Source organism: Vanellus vanellus, assembly GCF_965231255.1.
Source record: "Vanellus vanellus genome assembly, chromosome: 4".
Classification (NCBI taxonomy): Eukaryota; Metazoa; Chordata; class Aves; order Charadriiformes; family Charadriidae; genus Vanellus; species Vanellus vanellus.
The window spans coordinates 15,917,297-15,944,459 of NC_138909.1; the positions used below are offsets into that span (position 1 = coordinate 15,917,297).

At 36.0% G+C, this 27,163-nt stretch overlaps 1 protein-coding gene across 1 annotated transcript in view; it reads right to left on the minus strand.

The window, feature by feature from the left end:
• The window catches only part of TTC29 (tetratricopeptide repeat domain 29), a gene marked incomplete at its 3' end in the record, with an annotated part of 307,765 nt that overhangs the window by 77,566 nt on the left and 203,036 nt on the right, over window positions 1-27,163 (minus strand). The window contains 3 exon segments of the mRNA XM_082482455.1: window positions 1,944-2,029; window positions 6,531-6,743; window positions 25,268-25,453. Of these exon segments, the coding sequence (XP_082338581.1) occupies window positions 1,944-2,029; window positions 6,531-6,743; window positions 25,268-25,453 (485 nt within the window).

Genomic DNA, 27,163 nt, shown 5'->3' on the forward strand with positions numbered 1-27,163 from the left:
GATGGTCAATAACTTTTGGAAAAATTGCATGACAAATCATTAGGAGCATGTAAGAAGATATTTCAAGACAGAAATCTACACCGCAGAAGCCAAGCAAGCGATATTGAAACCCATGCCGAATTCACTCTGTGACTTCTATTGGTCTATGAGGGGATCGAATGCACCCTCAGTAAGTTCGCAGATGACACTAAACTAGGGGGGCGTGTTGATCTGCTTGAGGGTAGATTGGCTCTGCAGAGGGATCTGGACAGGCTGGACAGATGGGCTGAGGCCAATGGTATGAGGTTCAACAAGGCCAAGTGTCGGGTCCTGCACTTGGGTCACAACCACCCCATGCAGCGCTACAGACTGGGGGCGGAGTGGCTCGAAAGCTGCCTGGCAGAAAAGGACCTGGGGGTGTTGGTGGACAGCCGGCTGAGCATGAGCCAGCAGTGTGCCCAGGCAGCCAAGAAGGCCAACACCATCCTGGCCTGCATCAGGAATAGTGTGGTGAGCCGGACTAGGGAAGTAATCATCCCCCTGTACTCGGCACTGGTGAGGCCTCACCTCGAGTACTGTGTTCAGTTTTGGGCCCCTCACTACAAGAAGGACATTGAGGTGTTGGAGCGTGTCCAGAGAAGGGTACAAAGCTGGTGAAGGGTCTGGAGGACAAACCTTATGAGGAACGACTGAGGGATCTGGGGTTGTTTAGCCTGGAGAAGAGGAGGCTGAGGGGAGACCTTATCACCCTCTACAACTACCTGAAAGGAGGTTTTAGAGAGATGGGAGCTGACCTCTTCTCCCTGGTGACAAGTGATAGGAAAAGAAGAAACGGGTTCAAGTTATGTCAGGGCAGGTTTAGATTGGATATTAGGAAGCATTTTTTCACTGAAAGGGTTATTAAACATTGGAATAGGCTGCCCAGAAAGGTGGTGGACTCGCCATCCCTGGAGGTGTTTAAGAAAAGGGTAGATGAGGTGCTTAGGGACATGGTTTAGAAGTGGTGGTGTTTTTATCAGGGTAGGTTAATGGTTGGACTTGATGATCTTAAAGGTCCCTTCCAACCTCACTAATTCTATGATTCTATGATTTCTGAAAAAAATAAACCACCACAACAAATATCCACAAAGAATGACCTCTATAAAATATGTTCATTAATAAAAAACACTCTGTAGTTAAAGGACAGAAATAGAAATATTAATTACCCAGCTGATTAACTGAAATAATCACGTACAAAATATTCAAGTAAATTAATTTTCCACGCAACATTTTGAAGAGGATAATAGAGGACTCCGACTTCTCTGATGACTGGCACAGACAAATCAAATTGATACTTATCTTTTCTCTCACACTATGATGAACTAGAGAAACCCTCCTTTCCACACTAGAATTCCACATGTAGAATTCTCATTGTCTTAGAATTATTATGTATGGGAGGCTCAAGGGAAACATGAGAAGAGGAGCTTGAACTCAAGTATCAACAGAAGGGATTGCATCAGCACTACAGCGTTTCATACAAAAAGCAATTAATATTTCATCTAAATTCCTGATGTTCTGAAAAGCTCAACATGTGAATGGATATATTTTTAATTGTTGCTCACAAATATGCTGTATCAAAATAGTTTGCAAAACTGGTGTTTTATACAAAAACCTAACTAAATTAAAACAGTTTTATATAGGTTTGAATAGAGGAAAATGAAAGCTAGTCCCATATAACCCAAATAATATTATTATATGAAATTATTTCTACAGATCCAAGTATGGAAACCTGGACTCCATCAGTTCAGGAGTTTATTGGAACCATAATTACTTAAATGGATCTCTGTCTAGAACTAGATACAGTTATAAGAGGTTCATGAGCCAAGTCTCTCCAAGTGGTTTCCACTCTCCAAAATGCCTAAGAAGATGCCATGGAGGCACAGAAAGGTATTAGGAAAGCTAAAGCAACTTTAAAATAAACTTACTGATAATGCTGTCTCTTTTTCTCCAGCAAGATGATATGCTAAACTTAAGCAATACGCAGCTTCTCCTTCCATCTTCATATCACCTCCTAAAGAAAGGATTGAAGTTACAGTTACCAGCATAATCTGAACGAAATTACATTAGTACAGACAGTTCTTGCAGGTTCTTAAATAACAAATACTGTAGTAAGTTTTTCTTTACCCTTACCATTTATCTCTTTCCAAAAATACATAGTGGTAATTAAAAATAGAGGCTATGGATTAAACCAAAGTTCAACATGAAAGTTCAACGCAGTCAGAGAAAATATCTTCCAGTAAGTAATGCAGCACAATTAATTTAACACGCTGTAATGTTCTCTGTCATAAATTGTTTAATAATACTCACAGTGTCCTCACATTAGAAAATCATCATAGTCTCTCTCTATATTCGTATATAAAAGTAGCTACAAATATATAATACACCCTAATATATAAACACAAAATATGTTGACCCATACACTTCGCTAATGCGACTCTTAGTGAAACACCAAGAGAGAACTATTAGTAGACCAGGTTCGTATTTCTTATTCTCATGGCTATTTTGCAAGCTACTGTAGACTAGAATAGCTAAAAAATGGGGTAGCTTAGACTTGCAAGCAGTAGTCACAGATAATTCTTCACAGGCAGTTGCTAACACTTTTCCATGCCAGGTTTTGTTTTACTAAGACCAATCTAGCAAACACTGCTTGCTGGTCTTTTTATATTGCTCCCTCAATAGAAAATCATCTGTTCAATACTGAAATTTAGATCAATTAATTATATAAGTGCTTACTGCATCACACTATATTAAAAAAATTCCCTCCAGAACATGAGCATCCATTACAAAATTTTGCAGATTAAATTATATTAAAAATGGCCCCAAATCCATTCTTTCTGTTGCTCAATATCCATCTGCTCAAACACAATAAAGAGTGGCAAATTAACCGGAACCATAACTGCATATCAAGATATTTTGTAAAATGCATAAATAAATATTGTTGCAGTGAAAAGGGAGATTATCTACTTACAATTGTCAGGCTAATAAATTCTTTATGTCCAAACACACAGAAGTCTACATCTAGTTCTGGAACTCTCTGAACATGATAATTGCTGAGGTTATAGCAATGCTCTATCTGTAGCACTTGATACGTTATATAAAATTATGAAAAGCTTGTAACTCAAAAACCTGCTGGTCTTTTCCAATATCCCTTAAAAGGCTTCACAAGGCAAAAGGATACAGGCATATAGTTTCACAGAGGAATAAGTGAAAAGTTGCCAGGGATATAAAAACACTTCCTCACTTAAGAACAGTCTGAGTGTTTGAAGTGGGTAACATCTAATCCTAATTCATAAAAAACAAACATAGATGACGGTTCATGGATTTAACTAAATTGTTAAATATGGGCTTCATAGACAGAGGCTATGGTTCTGGAATGGGGACTGGAGAACTCGTTGGAAAGGAACTTCTACAGCTTTAAATTTAAGAGAATAATGGCAAGTATACTGTGCATAGTGATATTTGCTATGTGTCTCAGGAAGCTATAGAAAGTCATTGATTTGAAGTAAGGGCACTGGAACATCTGCATGGCCAAAGAAAGTTTTGGAAAGGCATTAGATTCATTTTGACATTCTCTTCATACCCAGCAGTTTTCACTAGCGATAGGAAGAAGTTGATGAGAAACTTCATCAGCAGTCCTTCTAGTTACTACAGTAGCAGCAGTTTTACTGCAGCTGTGACTTAAGCATGTATTATAGACAACAGCTACAGAAAAAGCTAAAAGCTTGTATTTCATCAACAGATGCAACTGGGAAAGATGGAGACTTTTTGGGCAAACGTGTTCTTCTTTAGCTGATTAATTGTATCGGTATTCTCAGTATTTGGGTAGATACTCCTAGGAGAGAAAAATCTAAACAGGCAACTCACAAAACAGGTCTACTAATCTAAACTGCAGAAAAAAACCAAACAGGTTATTTAGTAGTTTAATTAAAAGAAAAAAAATTAGCCAAGTACAATCATATAACCTCAAAAATTAAACATTTAGAATGGAAAGAATTGAATTCTTGCCCCCAAAGTGATGTTTGGTTTATTCCCCCAAAGTTACTACATAAAAGCATTTAGATTCTGTGATTCTTCAAAGATTTCAAATGGTGTTTTAAGTTGTTCTTCATAACATAAGGCAAATTAAGAAATTTTAGTTCTTAGAATTAATATAGTAAAAGGCAATATAGAAAAAAAAAATGAAATAGAAATAATTCACCGGCACTTTTAAAAATAATAAGTGGCAAAGTTCACATGGGATTAGATGCCTGAAAGCTTGTTAATTTTCTCCAAAAGTATCTGCTGATCCAATAAAGACATTTCTTTTTATGAACTTGACCTGGCTTCATTGAATATGTTTTATACTTTCCTACAGATTGCTGTATTATACTATCTATGTGTATTATCATATTATCTATTGCAAAATTCTTTTAAAATTTGGAAAATATATTCTTTGTTTTCCATTTTTGATAGTTTAATTCTATCGATCCCAGCTACTACTTAAAGACTGGCTAATAGATTAATATTGGGCATGCATTATTAAATCAAAAAACCTAATGTATCTGGTGATAAATATTGAATTAATATTACATATTAATTATATGTGTAATTCATATGCAAAATATGCCCCTTAAGGAATACCATGAAAGGCTCTTGAATTGCTGTGCATGTTAAAAGATGATTATTTGAGACCTTCTATCCTACTTCTGAGAAGCACTCCAATAATCATCTGGGATAATCATCTAGGAAAGTAAGTCTGTAGAAGTGGACATTTAACAGCATCTTTTGAGAAACAAGCACTATTAAGATTTCTGAAAAAATCTGTGTATTTTTATAAAGTCAACTTGTAAGATTTACCTTCTCTTTTCTGTTCCCCCTCATGCGTGAGACATGCTCCAGAGCATGGTATTTCTAGCTGATCAACATCTCACATTATATATAACATTCAAACACTATTCTAATTCCCTCCAGTTTTAAACCTATCCACGCATGGCAAAGCTTCATGCAGCCATTATCTAGAACAAGAAGGAAATCAGGAGTAGTCAGCGTGGATTTATGACAGGAAAATCGTGCTTCGCTAACCTGATAGCTAGCTACAATAAGATGGCTGGCTTGGTGGATGAAAGGAAAGCAGTGGATGTTGCTTCTCTCAATTTTAGCAAGGCTTCTGACACTATCTCCCATAACAACTTCACACACAAGCTGATAAAGTATGGCTTAGAAAAACAGGTAGTGAGGTAGACTGAAAACTAGCTGAGCTCCTGGCCTTCAAAGGCTTGTAAGCAGCAGCACGATGTCCAGTGGGAAGCCAGGCACTAGTGGTGGACTCAGGGATCAATACTGGCACCAAGACTGATTACTGAGGGGTAACCCCAGGCACCAGCCCAGGCTGCGCACTGACTGGATGGAAAGGAGCTTGGCAGAGAAGGCCCTGGGTTTCCCGGTGGACAACAAGTTGCCCGTGAGACAGCGATGCACACTCATGGCAAAGGTGACCGACAGGATCCTGGGCTGCATTAGGCAGAGCATTGCAAGCACATTGAGGGAGGTGATCCTTTGCCTCTGCTCATCACTGGTGAGGTCGCCCCAGGAGTGCTGTGTCCCATTCTGGGCTCCCCAGTACAAAAGAGTGGGGGATGTAATGGAATGATTCCAGTGAAGGGCTGCAAAGATGACTAAGGGACTGGGAGCATCTGTCCTAGGAGGAGAGGCTGAGGGAGCTGGGGAAGAGAAGGCTTAGGGTTTCTAATTTCTGATGGGAGGGTGTAAAGAAGAGGGAGCCAGGCTCTTTCTCAGTGGTGTTGAGCGACAGGACAAAAGGCAATGGGCACAAAGTGAACTGAACAAAACAAAACTGAACTTAACAAAATATTTATTTATTGTGAGGGTGTTTGAACAGTGGAAAACGTTTTCCAGAATGGTTATGGAGTCTCCAATGGTACAGATACTAAAAACCTGACTGGGTGTGCTCCTAGGCAGCCTGCTCTAGCTGACCCTGATGGTCCCCAGAGGTCTCTCTTCCTACCTCAGCTATTTTGCTATTCTCTAATTTTTTAATTTAGGTTTCAAAGTATTTATGCTTATCAAGATATACAGAAGAAATCTTGTTTGGTTATGATAGAAAACCCTTTTTTGCAAGTACTAAAGAACTATGTAGAGTGAAAAGGTAGTGATCCAGCAAATTAAGTCACTCAAAAATTGCAAATCAGCAGTGACTAGCCAATCAAAATCAGCAAGCTAAGCTTCAATCAGCGACCTCACGTTCTGATTATGGGTTCACTGTTTTACACTATTGTTCCCACAAGGTTGGCTTTTTTGGAGATAAAGATTTCAGGAATCTAAAAGATTCTTTGTTGTCAGCAAGAAGGCATTTCTGTTTTAGTGAGATCTGGAAGTGTACTGATAGCATTTGTCTTTGAATTTCATAAGAAATAATTACCCAGTCAAACACTTGACAATGTCTAGTTTACTCCTGGGAAAATCATGGCATGCACATCAAATAAAGAAATGGGAAAGTGTTATTTTCAACCTACCTTCTTTTGCCATTTTTAAAGCTTTTATTAGCGTTTTGATGGCCTGTTGGTGTTCTTTATTTTCTAGCATTTTGTCTGCTAGTAATGTATAAATTCTCCAGAGATGCTCACATGCCAGTGAATTGTAAGTGTGGCCTGTCTCATCCTTCCATGTTGAACCCTCTGTTAGGTGATAAAATGCTTCATAATGCTCAGCAGCTTTCATGACGTGACCTGAAAAAATGAAATTCGTAATTACAGTCAGTGTAATCAACAACATTTTTAAAGTTATTAGTCTATAAGAATTTTACCATCAGAAAGTAAGCTGCAGCCAATCACTTCACAAGTTTTTCAAGAATCTTCAATATTTAACTTACAGATCACTGGAAAATACTGCAAATCTCACAGTTACCAGTAATACTGTAATTTAAACTCGCCACATTTTAAATTAGCTTTCCTTTGTAGATCCACAATGTTTGGGGATGTGATACCAACTAAGCAAAGTCAGAATTTTCCAGAAAATACTTCTATTATAGATTCATTAATATAGCTTTTGTGGATCTCACATTTCAAAATCACATCTATGCATAAATGAGAAACAGTTTGAACTGTTTCTCAAGTTTCTTTTTCCATAATGAAAACCTGTGCTGAAAGATTTCAAATGTGGTGAACAGAGGTAAAAACACCCCTCTGTGTGTGTGGAAATACCTTTATTCAAATAAATTAATTGATCAACAAAGAATTATTATGCAAAGTAATTTATTCATCAATTAGTACTAGACCAACTCTGGTGAGTTTATGTAGTAAATTTACTGGAAGAGCATTAACCACTAATAGGTTAATTATTGAGTTTGAAGTATTACACTTTAAGGTCTTCAAAGGTAAGTTACTCAAACATCTTTAAAACAAAGGAAAATTTGAAGATGGAGTTCGATTCATTTTAACACACAGGTAGTTCCTCCCTGCCCTCTACCTTCAAACTAAGTTTGTTTAGATGTGTTTGCAGCTTACACTTTGTCTGAAACATGATTTATAAGGAATGATTACTGTTTTGCAGACCACTTTTACAGTACTGCATTCAAATTACAAAAATAACCAGGAAAGAGAAAAGTTGCTTCCCAATTGTAGGAAAGAAGGAAGAAAAGCTTGGAGAAGCACCTTCTTTAAGCATTCCAACAAGTCTAGTTCCCCAGGCCTCCAGCCAACCTAGTGGTAGAACAGCTATGACAGATTCCTCTTATTAACTTAATTTAGATTTGTCTTTTGCATATGTAATCCTTTTATAACTATGCTTTCAACTTCGCAATATAAAACATAACTTATCCTTATTAGAATTAAATTTGTTTTCATATTAAGCTTCTCTGATGGTTAAAATGAGTTCAACTAAAATTGACAAGCACAAGAAACTTCTCTTTCAAAGAAGCAACTAATTAAATGAGTTTCACAGACTAAGCATTTTAAGGCTCTACAACCTATGATTCATGTAAGCGTCCCAGAGGACACAACAAAAAGCACTGAAGAGTGAAGTGCCAGGTGAAATGGGAGACAGCAAGCTTTATTCAGCTCCATGCTAGCTAGGGACAGGTGTTGGAGAGATGGCCCAAAACACTAGGAAAAAAAAAATAAAAAAATCTTACTGTCAGAGTAGCTACCAGATCCTATAAACAGAGAGGAAAAGATCTATACATTCTTTACAAAATGTCACATACTTGACATCAGGCTGAATAAGCAGCAATGCAAAGTAAAATTATCATGGCCAGTTGTTATGGTCTGAGGAACCCACAACAATTTATTTTCAGACAATTATTCTATCACCTGATGATCCCTTGCCACACGGGAAGGGGAATCAGGAAAAAACAAGGAAATATACTGAAATATAAACAGATTTCATAGAATAGGACTAGATAATTAACATTAATAACACTAAAGAACCAATAATGATCCCAATACCAATATAAAATATGCAAGGGTTACACTCAGCTAATTTTATCAGTAGGAAGCTGTGCACTCCCAGCAGTGGGCAGCAAATATTGGACACTGCGAGCACTAGGAAGGGAAGGCCTCAGGGGTCTGGCACCAGGGCAAGAAGTTCTCAGGATCACAGCCATCACAAAAGAGAGAGAAAACTTCTCAGCCAACTTTCTAATTCCTATTGAACGTGATGTTCATGCTATGAAATAATCCTGTTGGACAGCTCAGGTCAAGCACTCAGGTCTTGCTCCTCCTTGTCCCTGCACCTGGTGAGCTCAAAAACACCGAGACCTTGAAACCCACATGCCATAGCTGGCTATAAAGTAAATATTTTCACAAAATCAGACACTGAAGTCTCCTAGAAGTGCAGTTTTCCCAAGCATTAGAAGAGAAAATAGCCCTGTGTCACTCAAACCAGGGCACCAGTACAACCTGTTTAATGATTCACTGCCAGCACACATAACAGGAAATGGAGATGGAGACTTGCTAAACCCAGATGAAGACTTTTGTCCATTCTTAAGAGGCTTCCACTTTGAATTTGGGTTTCTGCCTATCCAGTCCAGCTAGCTTTTTAGGGAAAGTCCAACTCAGAAGTCAACACAATTCCAGTTATCCAACTTGCTAAATGAAGATTTAAGATATTAATTGAAGAAGCTGGTGTTGGCTTTGTGATGAATGATGGAAAGTTGAGTTGAAATTTAATGTTAACAGTTAGATTTAGCATTTCATGCACTTGGATACTCATAAACGCATACAAACTCCTCCTTGGATTTCTCCCCAAAGTTTATTAATCAACTGATTATCTTTCTGAAAGGGTATTGCCACACGCTTAAGTGATCTACTTTCACTACATGTGTAATGGATCCTTTAGAATAATAGAGTTTGTTTCATGTTTAACTCAAAAACTTCTAGTAAGAATAGGAAGCAGCAGACAAATGAATGGTATCACCTGCATATGTAATTTGAAGCTGAACACGTTATCCGAGTTTCTCCTAAGACTCTGTTACATAATCTCTTAATGGGACACCACCATTTAAGTAAATAATACACGCAACCTACAGAACTATTGTTTAGATTGTTAGAACTATCAGGTATGGTAATTCTTACCCATGCTTCCTCACTCGCAGTATCCCCTTGAGAAAGTTTCTGTCAGACTAGAAATTGAACTCATATATTCCGTGTACCCCATAGTTTTTAAGAGTTGACCTAACCATAAGAGCTGTGACCTGACATCCTTTTTGCCAGCTCTCAGCGAAACCTCTTTAGAAACAATCCCTCTACATCAAGCTTCAAAATACAAAAGCAATATAATCTTTTTAGTAGTATTCAAATTGAACTAAATTACGTTTGGCTTCACTGAATTACCAAGAAAGAGCACGAAGTAAAAAGTAATACAATCTACTCATAGAAATACCCAAAAGAAGATGCTGAGCAAAAAACTAAAACACCTGCTACTTTCCTAAATGAGGGAGAGATGGAATTCCTGACCTGGAAGCGCTTACATAGCTGGGAATTTGCTTATTGGAGACTCTTTCAAGTAACACTAGCTATATGGAGACCTCTCAAAATCATAGAAAGTAAAACATTTTAGACTTTGGAATTCATTCCTCCACCAAAATAATCTGAGGTCTCTTGTTCTCCTTGGCAAACGACATACCAGCCTATTTCTTTAATCCATAATGCTTACGTGAACCTCAAATGTTGTGGAAAAATAATGTTTTCAGGGGGGTGGCAAGCTTATTCACTGTCATGTGTCGGCTCAGTTGGAATTGATCTGGTCAGTGCATTCCAATTTTTAAACACTGAACTACTGCAACTGTTAGGCACAGATATAAGTAGATGCTGTCTGAAAAATCTTGAAAAACATTAAAAGAAAGTAATAAGCCAGTTACAGAACATTTCTGAGTAAGAGTATTTTTATCTCACCTGAGTGGTGACAAGGCAGAGTTTCAAATGACTTTTATCATCAACTGAAAGAAAAGAAGCCCCCCCCCAAAAAAAAAAGGAAAATGAGAGGAAAAACAACGAGTAGGAAAATCACTTGGAATAGTTTGTAGAAATGTGGTTTTTATATCTCTAGGTGTTTCTAGGAAAGCTATATTTGAAAAAATTATTTGCAAAATATTACGCAAAGCAGTATAGCTATTTTCAGTTGGCAACAATAACAGCAATTGCATATATTTTTCCCACTGTCATGCAGAAATTAGCTCAGTGTATACTAAATGGAGTTTGAGAATCTCTAATCTCTCTTCCCTGTTTATAAAAGGAATCAAAACACAGAAACATAACTCTTACGACATGTATACTACCACTACTGAAATATTATATAGTTTAATGTAGCTCAGGGCATAACAAAAGAAACCCTATCAGCAACAGTTTAATCTTAAATATGGGAGGTAAACATTGTCACAATATAATTTTGGGAGTAAAGAATCAGTTTTAAACAATTATATAAGACATTACTCTGCCACTAATAGTATCAGATATTAGAAATGACTCTTATTTTCATAGCAACTACATACGTATGCACAGAGATTTGTGCTACAGTTTTCAGAGTTGCTTAAAGTAAAAAAATAAAAATCTATTCATTCAAGCAAAAGAACTCAGTGTAATTTTGTAAATACTGAAGAGAAACGTTTTTACATTGTCTGAAACTTCCTTTATAATTCCTTTCCTAAAACCCACTCCAGAAGAATACATTTGTTATATCAAAATAGATATCAAACCAAAAGGGGTATATATGGAGACTACTATTTTGCTATTTTTTTTTAAGTAGAAAGATTGACTAGATATTAACACAAATGGGTTTAAATGTGAAGCTGCCATAAAAGCAGGCACATAAATGTAATTCTCCCAGCCGCTATTTTGATGCACATTTTTGATTCCATGAATATTTTATGAAATGGCCCAAACTAAAGCCATATAACATTCCTGCATTACTGATGCTTGCGCCCGTAAGCTACAAACATTAGAGGCATGATTGAGTGCATTAAAATGAACTCATTCAGCAGTGCATTGATTACTTGAAGGAGAAAAAAAAAAAAAAAAAAGAAGTTACTCCCACTTAAGAAAACAGCACACAAATCTGAAGTTTTCAATACTGAAATTAAAGATAGCAAATTTGAATAATGCGGTATTTAATAAATAAAGGCAGTGCAAAACTATCTAGAATTCCCTATATACAGTCCTGACATTAATTAGGTGAGATGTTAATTAGGTCCACAGATTGCTTCCAGTAGTGTACAGGTAATTTAAAATGTCACAATCTGCAAAATGCAGTGACTGACCTGTTCTAGCTCCATGCCTCAGCAATACTGAGAGCACCTAATGATTTCCTTTTCTATCAGCTCATACATTTACCAATGAAAATAATGCCACAGAAACAATTGCACAAAAAAAGTGACAGGTCTGTTAGGTAAATTTCTTCAGCAGCGCTAGTATAAGCAGAAAGCACATTTAATTCTAAATCGTAAACAGTTGTTGAGGACTTTAGAAAATATTCCACTTTAGCTTAAAGCAACAACCTAAAGGAACAGTAAAGCTTTATGTATATTATGGTATATTTTAATCTAGAACTAGGACATCTTTTGTAATCAGTTATTTCACTGTACAACACGGACATAAAATCTGCTTGAGGCAACAATTAATGCTAGCAAAAAAAGAAGAGTGTTATTAGTATTTTAAAAGATATAGGCTTACATTTCAGTTTAACTGCTTGAACTACTTGCATTATTTTCAGCTTCCTATGTTCAATCATGGTAGAACTATTGATGCTGAAATAGTTAAGAACCCGTCACAGTTTCCAGTGTGAGTCACTGTCTACAGAGGTTGTTATAAGTCTTTAACAGAGATAGGAGGTGGAACAAAATGCTCACAAGAGTCACGAAAAAAGTCTCTCATTCAGTAAATCGTTGAACCACCCTGGACTCCTGGGGTAAAATGAATTGTACAGAAGTCACTGTGACTGATCTCAGATGCAGGAACCTGAGTTTTCGTGCCATCTGCAAAAGCAAGACAATATTGTGGGAAAGAATGAAGATAAAAATAAGATAAAATTTTGTGATTCCATAACTCTACAAGATTCTTTTAAAACACAACCAATCATCAGAAAAAAAAAAAAAATCAAGGTATTTTTAAGTTAAAAGGATAAAAAGTTATTTTCACTTACTATAGAGGAGCTGATAATATTTTTCAGAAAGATTCCGCTGGGAGTTTTAGCAAAATGTCATCAAGAATTCAAAAGAATATTGTAATGAACTTGCTGGCTCATCATGGGGTATTCTGACAATTTCCCCAATTTGACAATACACCAGTAAATCTCTCCCTAGAGTTTAAGCTGCTCAAGGTCAACTGAAAGCATGCCTGAGAAGTAGGCAGCTTGAGGACATAAAGGAGAAGGAAGGAGATAAAAGTAAAGTTGAGCATCACAAAGTCCAAAACATGGCATTGGTGGACTGAGATTGCAGTGCAAAAAGATAGTATTTTATATTCCCTTGTCTATGTCAAGAACTGCTAGGCTAATCCTTGATATTATAGTTTAGAGAATGATACATTATTTCTACTGACATTAGCTAAGCAAGTTGTCTGAAAAGACAGACATAACTATAGGAATCCAGTGAGAGTTAGATCATATATAGTCTTGTCCTCTGAGGACCTAAATTACTTGCCTTAAAGCTCAAATACTCGAAATATACCTATACAAACCTAGAAGGCAATGCATATTGTAGCACCCACAGCACGACTGTTTACAGTATGTTAAAGTGCATCAACACATTACGATATTAAAAATGCTCTAAAAGATGTTGCTTAAAGGGTTCTATGAGAGACACCTCACAAGCTAGGTATAATACTAGTTTCTCTGGTTGCTTGCCTGTCTGCTCTCTAATCCCTTCCCCTGCTGCTGCCAACACTTCTGAGCCACAAAGAAGGAAGGGTTTCCCACAGGCAGCTGAAGTGACAGCTGCTTTGGGGGATAGTTTACTGAGGACTAGCAAGAAGAAAAAAAAAAACAAACCTGTAATTAACTGAAGAGCACTTTACCAGAAGAGGAACTGCTCTGAAAAATCTTGTTCTTACAAGAAAGCACTAAGAATAAGTACAGGAGGAACTGGCACTGTTGTAGAGGAGACTGTAACAAATTTCCTCCTCTTGCTTTTTTCCAGTTACTGCAGTAGCCACTGTACCCTTAACATTCTGGGTTATCTCCAGGCCTTCTTAAGTTGCTTCTGGCTCTCCATAAAATCTCTCAGATTTTCTCCAAGAGACATACAGCTACTCTCTAGACTGATTGCAACTACTCAAAGTAACTCTACAAAGAAAACCTGATGTCAATTACATGATTTTCCCCAAAACTATATGCATACAGACCTCACATATACTTTACAAAGAATGGTACAAAATATAATGTATGGACATACATGAAAGACAATAATAAATCAGAGTGTTTTCATACTAAATGTAACCCTTAACTCTGAAACATAGAAACATACCTGTAATTACTGTCTTGCTGTCTGAACCACATTATATCACCGATTTTTCCCTTTGCTTTAGGCTTAACTATGGAAAATATGTTCATATTTCAGGGATTTTCATAGAAGCTTAGGTCTGAGGGGGAATCTAGAACCTCTGAAGCTTTTACAACACTGTAATTGCAAAAACCGGTTTAGCAGCATTTTGCCCACATGAAACCTAGGATAAAAAAGAAATGTATTCTTCCAAGATCGGTGTCCAACTTCAGGGAAAAAAAACCTGACAACTGAACGAGTCCCATAAGAAAATTCCACTACCTTGTCTGTCCTACATTCACATCCAAATGAACTCACACAGAAAATTTTGGTTTACAATTAAAATTCCTTTACCTTTTTAGGTTAACACATTTTCTGAAAGCAACAATTGACAGACGCCTTCTGATTTGTTCGATTATATATAAAGAAAAACTTTTTGATATATGTCAATTTTCACCTGGAGGAGAACATTGCAAACAATGTTGAACACTAGCTGAATGACAACATACCCATTTTAAAGAGAATGGAATTCTTGCTTCACGATAACATTCAAACCTTCTTTCATGTTTGTAAATCATCAAAGCGCTTTCTATATGCAAAGGCTACCTAAGATGCAAAATGTATTCAGGAAGCTCACAACGTAAGGCTCCAGGCTCTGAATAAGAGCTCAGTGGGATGCTCACACTTCAGGTTTCACAAATATTTCAGTGTTTATAGGCAGATATCCAAATGCAGAGAGGGGAGGGAGGTGAAAACGCAGTGATGAATAGTGAAGAATGGCATATGCTTTGCAGCTCTGTTTTTCAGGGCTTGAGGGTTTTTTTTAAGCTCAATAGAACCAAATGAAAACATGCTATATTACTATTTAATCTCAAAGAGTAATATGATCATTATCTTTTACATACAGAAAGTGACACTGAAGCAGATTAGTTTCACTAAATTACCTTTTTTGCTAACTAAGCAGATTAGTTTCACTAAATTACTTTTTTTGCTAACTCAAGTCAAATGCCTGCCTCAGTTTAAGCAATTTTTTGTAGTTATTACATTTTGCTCAGGTTCTACCCCATTCCCTTCACCTTTCCACAGCTTCCAATAATCAATTTAATATCAGCTGCAACACCCCTGCACTATCGGTTGTGCAAATAATCTACTTCAGAAGGATGCTTTGAGTAGCAGGTTGGACTAATGACCTGCTGAGGTCCCTTCCAACTTGAATTGTCCTATGATCCTCTGAATAGTATGATATATTTTTATTAGTTGCTTCATAATATTTGTTTTACCCATGACTTCTACACATTACCGATAATGGTTGAGGACGTGCAACCCCATTAGCTCTCAGGCCCACTGAGAGGGCACCTCTGGAAACAGTATCTCCTTTATCAATTACTAAAAGGAAACACTGCCTCTAGGAAAGTTTATGATGACAACTGCCAGTTCAGCTGAAGTAGTCCAAGACCTTGCAAAGCTTTGAAGCAAAAAAATCTGTTAGCGAGTGGGCAGCTTTGAATGAAGCTTCATCTCAGTGCTACTCATTAAGCAGTAAATAATTAAAATACTCTGGAAAAGACAGGTAAAATACAAGCAGCAATGTCAGTAATAGACATGAAAGAGAAAAGAGGGAAAAAGAATTTAAAAAAGCAAAGAAATAATTCATTTGAAGTTTTAATAAAGTTTCATTTGCAGTCTTGTTTAAAGATATATCAGACTTTAGGGATGTAACCTAATTACATTTTTATTCTTAGTTCTATTCAAAGACCTTGGACTTTGAATCTTTAACACAGATCAAACATAGTGTAATTTACTCATGGCTATCAATACTTTAAAAAGATCTCTTCATTAAATGTCATAGTCTCACGAACATGCACATAAAGCAAACAGAGCAACATTTGATACCAAAAACATAAGGAATAATACAATTCTTACAGAAGTGTGTATATAAACAATTCACTTGAGTGCTACACATTATGTTCAAGTGTACATAAAATGTTTTTTCTAACATTTTTGAGACAAGATTTTTCATAGTTCAAAGTAAACTACAGCAATACCTTTTCAGTAATTTTAAGACATTTGAAAATGAACTTTACAATACCTAAGAACAGAAACTAATTTAAGATTTTTTTTTTGCAAGTGTCAAAACTTTTAAGGAAAACACAAATTACAGAGTTCAGAATTAGCACTATTGCACTGCTGTGAATACTTTGAAGAGCTTCTCATTACAAAGTAAGAATACAGACCTGTCCCCAGGTGTTACACCAGAACAAGATTCTCCATTTGAAGAATTAAGCTAGAAAAGTGGCAGTGAAGGTGAAAGGATTAAGGACACTTTTGGCAAACCTGCTTACTTTTTCCTAGTGTAAAAAAATATTATTAGTTCCCTGTGATTTATACTAAACCTTGATTAAAATCAACTGAAGGAAAAGCACGAAGAAAGTTTTTCATTTGCACAGTATTTATTTTCAGAAGTGAAAATAGAACCCTACAGAATTCTCCCTGGGTTGTTTTATTCAAAACATCTTCATTGCTTACCAACATCTTTTAAAAAAATAAGAATGAAAAAATAGTTATAAAGAATATTTTTTATGAACACAACAGGCCCTTTTTGCTTTCATGTTGCATGTTCAGAAGCTTCTTTCAGTTTTTCTTAAGAGTATACTAATTCGAACTGAAAACATACCTAATTTCTGTAACATCAGTTCAATACAGTACCTGCTAGTTCAATACCAGTAACAACCCTGTAATAATAATAAGTAATTTATTGCAGAACTACATTCTTTATTTGCATGAGGATGAGCTCACTTTATCTCCTAACACTTTGCTGCTTTAATTTTTTAAGTTATGTTTTACAATCAAGTTTTTCCCAGCTAACTTATGTATTCAATTCTTCAGCAATCAAAACCACCAATATAACTGCTTTGTAAAATAGTGTTAAGTGCAGAATAACAAAAAAGAATTAGCTTCAGTTGATATGATAAAAATAAATGACTGGAAGTGTTTTAAATGGTCAAACTGGCTATGCAGAATTGCATATCCAATTAAGGAAAGGTTTCTTTCTGTCTCTAAAGTTCTGTGATGTGGAGACTCTTTTCAAGTATATGTCTCTACGCTAACTTAAAGATAAAATTTAGCAACAGGTATGTGTAGCCAAAGATACGGGATTTGGAGACACATGAGTAAGTTTAAGTCTGAACTACGCCTACACTCCCTCTTCTGAAAAAGTCTGGAATAAATAATTACAACTAGGCATAAATCTTAGAAGTTAGCGATCTGGGATATGCAACCTGGGGCGAGCAGGGGATATCATGATAAATCAATGATAATTAGTTACTACTAGATACGGTCTGTTACATAAAGAAAAGTTAAAAGACTCAAATGAAACACGCTATGTGTTCTTTCCAAACAATGAACAGTAAAAGAAGACTTTTTAGGTTGGTCTCAAAAGGAAACAAGCTTATGTGATCCTGTCCTCCAACTAGATTTGGAGTGAACTTCAACCAAATTTGGTGAGAAGTGGCAAGAAGTCCATAGGACAATAAGTTCCACCACTCTTTAGAAAATTAGTAGCTTCAGGAGAGACATCGATCCAACTTCCAAACAGACAGAAAGACAGGCAGAATGGTGTATGTATTCTAGAGGGCAACATGCTGCTCAGCCAGCCAGCAACTCAGCACTGGCCAGTCAGCAGCATATTCACGTATAGCTTTCAATTTATCACAGCCCACACTGAACCTTACCAAGTACAAGTCTTATAGACACATACAGGAAATGGTATTGTATAAACACAGAACAAAACAGTGGTTCCTGCCTCAAAGGATATATATCCTCTAAATCTCTAGAGCTGCGAATCTCCTTTAGATCACTGTGATATTTTGACTAGCGCTCAGGCTTCCTATGAAAAAAAACCACAAACATCAGCATTTATCTCTCTAATTTTCTTTTCTCTTTTTGGTCCACAATCTGAAACATCCCATTATAAAAATAAAGAGAAAAGAAATTATGATGGTAATCTTTCATAAAAAAACCCCACAAACATATCTGGGTATCATTTTAAACCAAAAGAAGTTGCTTACAAAAGGAATCTTTAACACAGACTCAAGGATAGATGAAACCATAAAGGCCTTGGATAGCTATTAGCTGGTAATTTGAGTTGCTTTTTTTCCTGAAGAGAGAAATGGGATCCATTTTAGGTTGCTTTCTTCCAGTGTCAGACCTGTTCCTGTAAATACAACAATATGGATACCTCTAGGTGCTATACACCTTACAGTGGAAACACAACAATATTAAATATACAGATCGGACAGTTCAAACGCAGCAATACTGTCATCAGTAACAGTTCTCCACTCCACAGGTAGTAAGGTATTTATCACTCTTCACAAATGTCCCACTGGTTTGTTTTATTTACTAGTGGTTCCTAATTTTGCAATCAGATTGTAAAGCAGCACTTTTCATTTCTACATTATACGGCACAATGAGGATTTCCTATTTAAGTGGGCTTGGCAGACTTGCACCACAGATAATGTAAAGTTCTTCTAATGTAGAAGGGGCACGTGGGCCATCCATCCCACAGTTGAATGTTATTCTGGCTATTCTTAAGAATCTCCTAGCAAAAGACACTACACATTTATGTAATTAAAACAAAGTTGCAAAACGCGCACACACAAAAGCATACGGAATTTCCTAAGCCATTTTAAGTTTTGCCTTTTTAAACCTTTTTAGTACTTCATTTTGCAATATTAACATTCTCTTTTTTATCTGAATATAAATTATTTCTGCCTAAAGGCAAACCAATTGGGGAAATTCTGCTTAAACGTGCATATTTCCTCTGCATAGATACTCATGAACGTATGCTGAGTTTCTCTCAATTATTTATACATTACAGTTTTTAATTGAAAAAGACTTGCCATAAACAATTCAAAATACAAAATCACCGATTTCCTAGCATTAAGGGATTAAATAGGACCTGCTAAGAACAAGAACATAATCAGTGGAGACTTTTTATATTAAAAAAAAAAAAAAGAGACGATGTTATGAACTGCTTTTGTTGTTACCAAATAGGTCTAGTAATTAATACTTAAGCTTCAGAAGCTTGAATCAAATCCCCATCATAGTCAATAGGGATCTTTCCACCAATTTCTATGCTTTGATTAAAAACTTTAATTTCAACAGTATGGTAAAACAATAGGTATAATCCTACTCCTTGGTCTTAATCCAGATTATCAAAGGCTGCAAGAACCCTGTGGGTTTGGTTTTTTTTCCACAACAAATTAATTCAATTTATTTACAAGTCCCTTGCGTTCAGTAGGCCTTTCAAACAGAAAAGTCTATATTAAATTCTAACATATGAAAGAGACTGTATCTTATCCATGATTACAGGTAGAACAATTATGCCTTTCTCATAAATTAGCTTCAATTTATTAGTATTTTTGGGGTGGGTGGGAATGGATCAGAAGGAATATACTCCAGCATAACATTGCTTTTCAGTCAGGGCAACAGGAGCCAAAAATTGCTTATACCAAGGCAGAACTGGATTAAGACTGAACACTTAAAAACCCTCCATTGATTTGCAGGATATAGCAGATATTTTGAAATGTCTAAGTTGATTTTAGAAAGGACTAAGGAGACCCTGATCAGAATTCTTTAAGATTTACAATCTAAAAAAACACACAAAAACAGAAAAAAATTGGTTTACGGATTAGCTGTATGTTATAGAAATCAGCACCAATATATCTAACTTGGCTATTTGCTTTGCATGCTGTCCCTTTCTCTTACGAGTTCTGCCTACATTCAGTCTTTCCAGTCTATAAGCATTTCAGAAAAAAGCATTACCCCTACTGCCTGTTAGGAAAAGTCCCTGCAACACTCCTAATTACCAAACTGCGCCCATGAATAATTGCAGGGCAGGAAAGTCCAAGTTAGCACAAGCTAAAAGAATGTGCGGATCCATTAACACCGTTTTAGCACCAACCTGTGCTCCAATGCTCATAGACATCCCTGTACACTGCTCAATTTACTCATGCAGGAAAGTAATCATTGCCTGTGAATGTCTACCTTTGCTGCTAACATCTGAAAGGTAAGCGTTGAAATCCTGAGGATAGATATTTGTAATAAGATTGTTGTGATGACGTTTTTGTTGCTTCCTCCAGAGTTCTCAGTGTCACTCCTCCTGCTCCACTGTCCTGCACACAACGTACCACTAACCTATCTTCTTGTAAGAGTGTGCCTTAAGGAAAGAACAGGCACACATCTGTATTAGAAAAACACCATTAAATATGTTAATGAGCTTCTCACAAATGCAGAATTGCTTGACATTAAGATTGAAATGCTGGTATCTGAAGCATTGGCTTTAAAGCACTGGCTATATTTGAATATGTGTGTACATCTATATGTCTGTATACAGATGTGTACATATACACACATATTTATACAAACACCTGTATTACTTGCAATGGCTGCTGTTAGAACACTTTCAGATATCTGCTTTTTATTATGCTTTTGAATAACATAGAAATATATTATATCTAATATTGTTATAACCTATTTGAAACAAGTAGCTCCTACATGTACAAATTCCTTGTTTCCCCTGGACTGTTTTTGCTACTGATACAAGTGATCTGAAACTTTGGGATGTATATACTTAAGGTCTATCATGCATGAAATTATGTAGATGTTAACCATGTGACACAAAACAGAAAGCACTCAAATATTGTAACAATGAGCGCTAGCAGTGTAAGAACCTACACAAACTAGCACTAGCCATTATGTTTATCAATACACTCAGACTGTGTTTCTTCTGCAAGATACAACAGTAAATCTGAAGTTCACAATTAACTTTGGAAGAATTTACACTAATACAATGGAACTATCACAGACTATGATACTCTTATTCTCTGATATGCAGAAAAATGCAGACATTTATGACTGATATTATTCCTGTGCTTTGAATGTGTATTTAGAAGTAAAAATATTTTTTAAATTAATTTTTCTTAACTGAGATACTGCCACAAAGCCTGTGCTTACTTGGATGACAAGTAATGCTGGATTTAATGTGAGAAAAAAATAATTAAAATATGACATTGCTTTTTCACTGTGTATAAAGTGACATTGAAATATTTAATAGCTATATGAGAAAATGGCTAGTAACCAAACTAATAAAACAACTTATTAGCAGCCCCCTGAGGAAAGACAAACTATGGGGTGAGCACAGCTAATTGAACAGGACCATAACCTGAACACTCTTACAGTAATCAAGGAGTAGCATCTCATTTAGGTAACTTGTAAACAGAGACCTTATTTTTACAAACAGATTTTTTTTAAAGAGGAGGTTAAAATCTCATTCTGTGAAAAACTGTGACTAAAAACATGTTTTCTCCAAGTAGAATGTTCCATTTGTGTCTATAGCAGGCTACTCTATTGTTATTGTTTTCTTTCTCTTATGTACTGACAGCCACTATGTACTGACTGCCTGCATCCAAATATCATGACTGAAGTCTACACTCCTGACACCTCAAATATTTAGCTTTGAAGATTAATGAACATCAGGTTATATCCAGCCTTTAGGACAGGGACCAGGCTGAAAGTCAAAGAACTTTAAATTTGATTACACAAAAATTACCCAGCAAATTTATTGATTTGCTTCCAAGGCAAACAACAATCTTTACATGTTCAACTTTATACTCCCAAGCAATCAGTCCTAAGCACATGTAGACAGCTCCCATGCACAAGTAATCAAAAATACACTATTGGGCGAGAGAACTGGAAAAAACTGGTACAAGGTATTTACATCTAAAAGGATGCACACGTGAATGTCTGCAAGACTAACTTCTTATTCTTGTAAGTTGTCCTGTCTTCGTGACTGCACTATCGATGCAATAAATATAGATATGATGACTTAAATCAGATGAAAGTATATGTGAATGATACCTACCATTTACATGACCTACCCACATCCCTGTATTTATACAGGTACACATACATATTCCTATACATATATATTAATGCACACATACATGTTCATATGTGTGTATCTATTCCTGTATATATGCATATAACCCCATAGGAAGTGGCCATCCGACTCATTCAGTTCACAAGCAAATTAGATTACAGTATTAGAAATAACTGAACAACAAAAAAAGACCATTTTATAAGACCAATTTATAAGCCATATCTATCAGCATGTTTAGAATTTTACTTATAACATCATTAATACTCATGCAATTTTATACAATGCCAACTGAACATCTGTTCTTACACTTTTTCTGCAATCAGAACTTGTGATTTAATTTTTCACCTGCTGAAAATAAAAAGTGCATGGAATACATCTGCTGTCTTTTTCTCAGAGGTCCCTCAAAGCAAATCCTACGCTTACTCTCTCAGCTGCTTCATTTTTTCACCTCTCTCTATGGAAATAAAATATTTGCAAAAGATAGACCCCACAGATTCAGTGGAGCTTTACCCTGGGCAGTGAAAACGCACCTTGCTTTATATCTCCATACCAATATTAATAAGAAGCCTCTCTTCTGGAAGTTTCTAATATTTTGCTGCAGGAAAATGAAATTTCGCCTCCTCAGAGCATCTCAAAGTGTATTTCATAACTTTACTTATGTGCTTTTGTAATGGGCTTAAAGATACTTAAGTATTCAACAACTTTTGCTTAACACATCATAAAAGTAGGAAACGTTAAAATTTTTTTAGGCAGTGGTTCAATAACACTAGAGAGTCACACTCAGTATAAGCCTTTGAAGCTACAGACAGATAGGGATGTTTGCTTTTAGGCACCTTCTTATAATTTTGTTTTTTTCAGTAACTAAAGGACCAAGTGAAAAGGCTGCAAAATATCCAGCAACTTCAATCATTTTATTCTACTGAATATCAGACAGATAACCTAATTAAGCATTCTTCACTCAATATGAAAGTGACTTGGTTGTGACTGGCTGGGCTTTAAGCAAGTGCTGTCTTGTTTACTGGGAAAGTGGATTTAGCTTAACTTCAATTCCTGGAACAATACTGGAATAAACAAATAGGCAAACAGGTTATTCCCAAGCATCTAGAGAAAACATGAAAATATTATAGCCAACGCCAATACATCAAGAGTGAATGTGATCAACCAATCTTCTATTTAAGTTAGTAAATTCTTTCTCACTGTCATATAACTTTCTTGTGAAGCATTAGGGAAGCAGAGTTCACCTGCAACTCCTGTTAGGTAAGTGCAAATTGGTTATGAAGTCCTATATAGGCATTAGTTATCAGTAGTTTACTGTCAGTATAGAAAAAAGGTTCCACAAGTGCCTGCCCTAGGTCCAGTTTATTACTTAGTATTTTCATTAAAGTTCTGAATTACAGGATAGAAAATGCTTTTTAAATGTTGAAATGACACCAAACTAGGAAGAAAAGAAAGCATGTTGAAGGACAACTTCAGAATTCAAAACAGTCTTGACAATTTCTAGTAACCACCAACAAAACACAGGATGCTACTCAGTGCAAAAGGAAAGCAACATATTGCACTAGGCAGAACTGGTGACCCCAGAATGGGGAACAGAATAGCTAGTTAACAGTTCAGAAAAGAATTTAGAGATTACTGAGGACCATGAACTGAATTTGAGTATGCAATTTATGCTGAAACAAAGATTGTAGATGGCATACCTGAAAACACAAATCAAAATACAACTTGTGAGAAAAGCAATCCTTCCATTCTATTGATCATTGGTATGAAGTTAAATTTTAAAACTGAATCCAGCTCTGGGTGTTGCAGACAAGATATGGAAACAGTTCAGAGGAAAACAGTGTGAATGACCAGCAGTCTAGAAAATATGAGGAACTACTGAAAAGAGTGTGATGTTTCAGCTTTAGGAGAACATGGGGGAAAACACAGGACAATAACCTTTCAATTAAAAAAAAAAAAAAAAAAAAAAAGGCTTCAGGTTTTACGTTTTACGTCCAGGTTTCTGCTGGGAAATTAGGCCATCTTTCAAAACACACCCATTCTGTCATACATTTACCAGAATTACACTATTTCCATAAAATATTTCAATTTCTCTGAATCTTCTTTTTTTTTTTTTTTTTCCTGAGAAAAGGCATTCTATTTGAGAAACCAGCCACAAGCTGAGCTCAAAGTTGGAATGGTTTCAACCCACAAAGTCAAACTTAAAAATAAAAATGTAATGACTATACAAATCATATATATTTGAAGCAATGGTTCTGCATCCAGTACACTTAGGAATTAGAACTGGAAGACAGGTTTTGTTGTTAATTGAGGATCACTCATTGCTTATGTTCCCACAACATGAAAGGGTTTTATACAAACATAGGAAAACACCTTTTTTATACCATACCCGGAGTGCGATACACACACAAACCCCTCTGCCATGAAAAGTAATGTATGTTTTTAAATATAGAAATGAGGTTCATCTTGATATAAGAAAGTCTTTTTTTTTTTTTTTTTTTTTTTCTCTCTCCAGTGAGAGCAATTGTTCACTGGAACAGCCTCCCCAGAGATATGGTAGAGTCCCCATCGCTGGAGGCTTTCAAGATGCTATTGGACAGGGTGCTGAAATAATCTCATCTAGGCTCCCTTTCCCATGAACGGTTGGACCAGATGGTCCCTTCCAGCCTGGGCTGTTCTACAATTCTAGTTACTTCTATTAATATCTTTTCTAATTTCAGAGACTCCCACTTGGAAGATACAGATATAGGAATGGAGAAATGGAGCTTGTGGTAAGGTATACATCTGAAGAAAGAAAACAACGTGGCAGTTGCGTAAAAAAAACAGGGTGTCATTTTCAGTCAAGAGAACCAGAAGGCAGTTTTTAAAATGAACACAGAAACATAGGCTGTTTTATCCAACTGTAAATTGGAGGCAGGATTAAACTGAATTGTGTTCATACCTCTTTTAAATCTACCCAGTTTGTGTAACTACAGATGCCATCCTGCTCAAACACCTGCGGCCTGAGGCAGCATTACTATTCTCTTGTCAAAAACAAGCAAAAGGAAACAAGGTCAAACCCAACAAACCTTTGCACTAAACAAATGCTTCCTTTAAATTTGTGTTTTGTTTTTCATCTGAGTACTTTCAACTGTAGATGGAATATCAGAGGGAACAGGTCTGTGAATAATTAGAGACTACTTTGTCTTTCTATTTGCTGCTCCAAAAATTAAAATTAAAGATTCTTTTAAATTGTGGTTGCAAATCAATTTTAAATTGAAATACTGTGCCTTGTGATAAAACACAAACTGCCAAATATGACTGTCTCAATGCTGATACAATGTAGCCTTATGATCTCAGTGACTTACCTTGTTCTTCATTGATGAGGCCCATATTTGCATGTGCTTGTGCCTCTCTTTTCCCACCATCAATTTTTATTAGTTGAGCAGTGTTAAAGCATTGCTCATAAAAGTAATTACTCAACCATTTGTCCTCAGGGTCACTGAAACAGTAGGCCAAGTTAAGTTGGTTATCATACACTTCCTCATAGTGCCCTGTAAAAACAAAAATTACAATAAAAATGTTAGATTATCATCAGCTTTCAGAAGCCTTACATACTACAGCAATGTACGTATGTCAATATACATATATCTTACATATACAGCAGTAACCTTATAAATAGCTCTTCATTTTCATTATATTTCCACCACTCAAGTACCACCAAGTTCTCCTACGTGTCCACTCAAAGAAATACGATAAGGGGAAAATTGTAACCTTACAAATTAGGCAGAACCGAAAACTTATTTTAGCAAAACCACAATAAATCACTCTCATTTCTGTATGCAAAACCAAAATTCAGTTCAATAAACCATGCAAAAACCTGGATAAGACATTGGGTAGTCAAAAGAGAGAAGCTGGATTGAGGAGAAAAAAAAAAAAAAAAAAAAAAAAAAAGCACAGTCACTGCTGGAGAAGCGTTTGTCTGAGCCACTGAGACCTGAAAAGACACTTTCAAAACAGGTCTAAAATAGCAACTGCGGTGAAGGAGATAAAGAACCAACAAAACACTCTGCAAACACAATCCATTAATTCATACCATTTTAGTTGTTCAAAGTAAGACTAACCAAGAAAGGCTTTGAGTTTTCATGTATGTTCCCATTTTTACTACCTTATCACTCTTAGAAATTAAGGACAAACTGAAATCTCCCCCCTTGCCCTAAAAGAGACTGTTCACCAAAGTATTGCTCTCAGAACAAACGTGGAAAGCAGAAGAGACTCAAAGTCACAGGTCTCCTTTATGATCTGAAAAAAAACCCCACATGTAGATCCCACTCTTTATCATCTCAGACAGCTAAATGAACACACACTATCCCTGAAATTTGTAAAAACCCTGCAAGTTCCAAATCTAAGTAGCATTAAAAAAAATATCAACAAACATATTATTAACAACTTAAAGTTACAGAATGAGAGCTTCTACAGAGTTATTTCTCTCAGAAAAGCACATTTAAAAATCCACAAAAAATTCTCTTTGGATTCTTCCAAAACTATATTCATTTGGAGTAAAGATCTAAAACTTACCTGACAACTCTTATCATACTGCTTCTCCCTAAGGGGCTTTGAAACATATATTCCCTACACAATGCTGAGGGATCTATGAGATAATAAAGTACATCATGAACCTATACATTTCGCAGCTAAATTTATTGCTGGCTAAACTAAATGAGTTTTCTTTTCAAACTCTGCTCATGTCAAATGTGAATGGGAATAATTAGCTAAAATTCCATTGCAGTTTTGGTTCACTACTTACTGTGCGTGTAGCTGTTAAATGAATGTAAGCCTAACAGCCAGTTCATGTAGTTGGGTAAAGAAGGAGTTAAGAACCACAAATCTTGCAGCAGGTAAGAGACTGTTTGGTTAAGCTAGATCTGTGAACAGAACTGCTTTGCTTTCGGCAGTTCTGCAATTTGTAAGCTTTGCTCAACAAAGAGAGAAAAGGGGGAAAAGAAAGAAAAAAAAAAACCCCAACCCTCTTACTCCTGGGTATGGAGCACCACACAGAAATGAACTGAGGAAAAAAAAAGCCAATTTCAATACAGGCAAGATCTCACTCAAAGACCAGATGTTTTCTTGTTTTAACACTATACCATATCAAAACACTTTGATCAAAAGATGCAGTTAAAAATTTCTTCTTTTGTTATCTGCACGAAGAACTGGGGAAAATCAAACTTTCAAAAAAGACTAATTTCTTGACTGTAAATTCTATC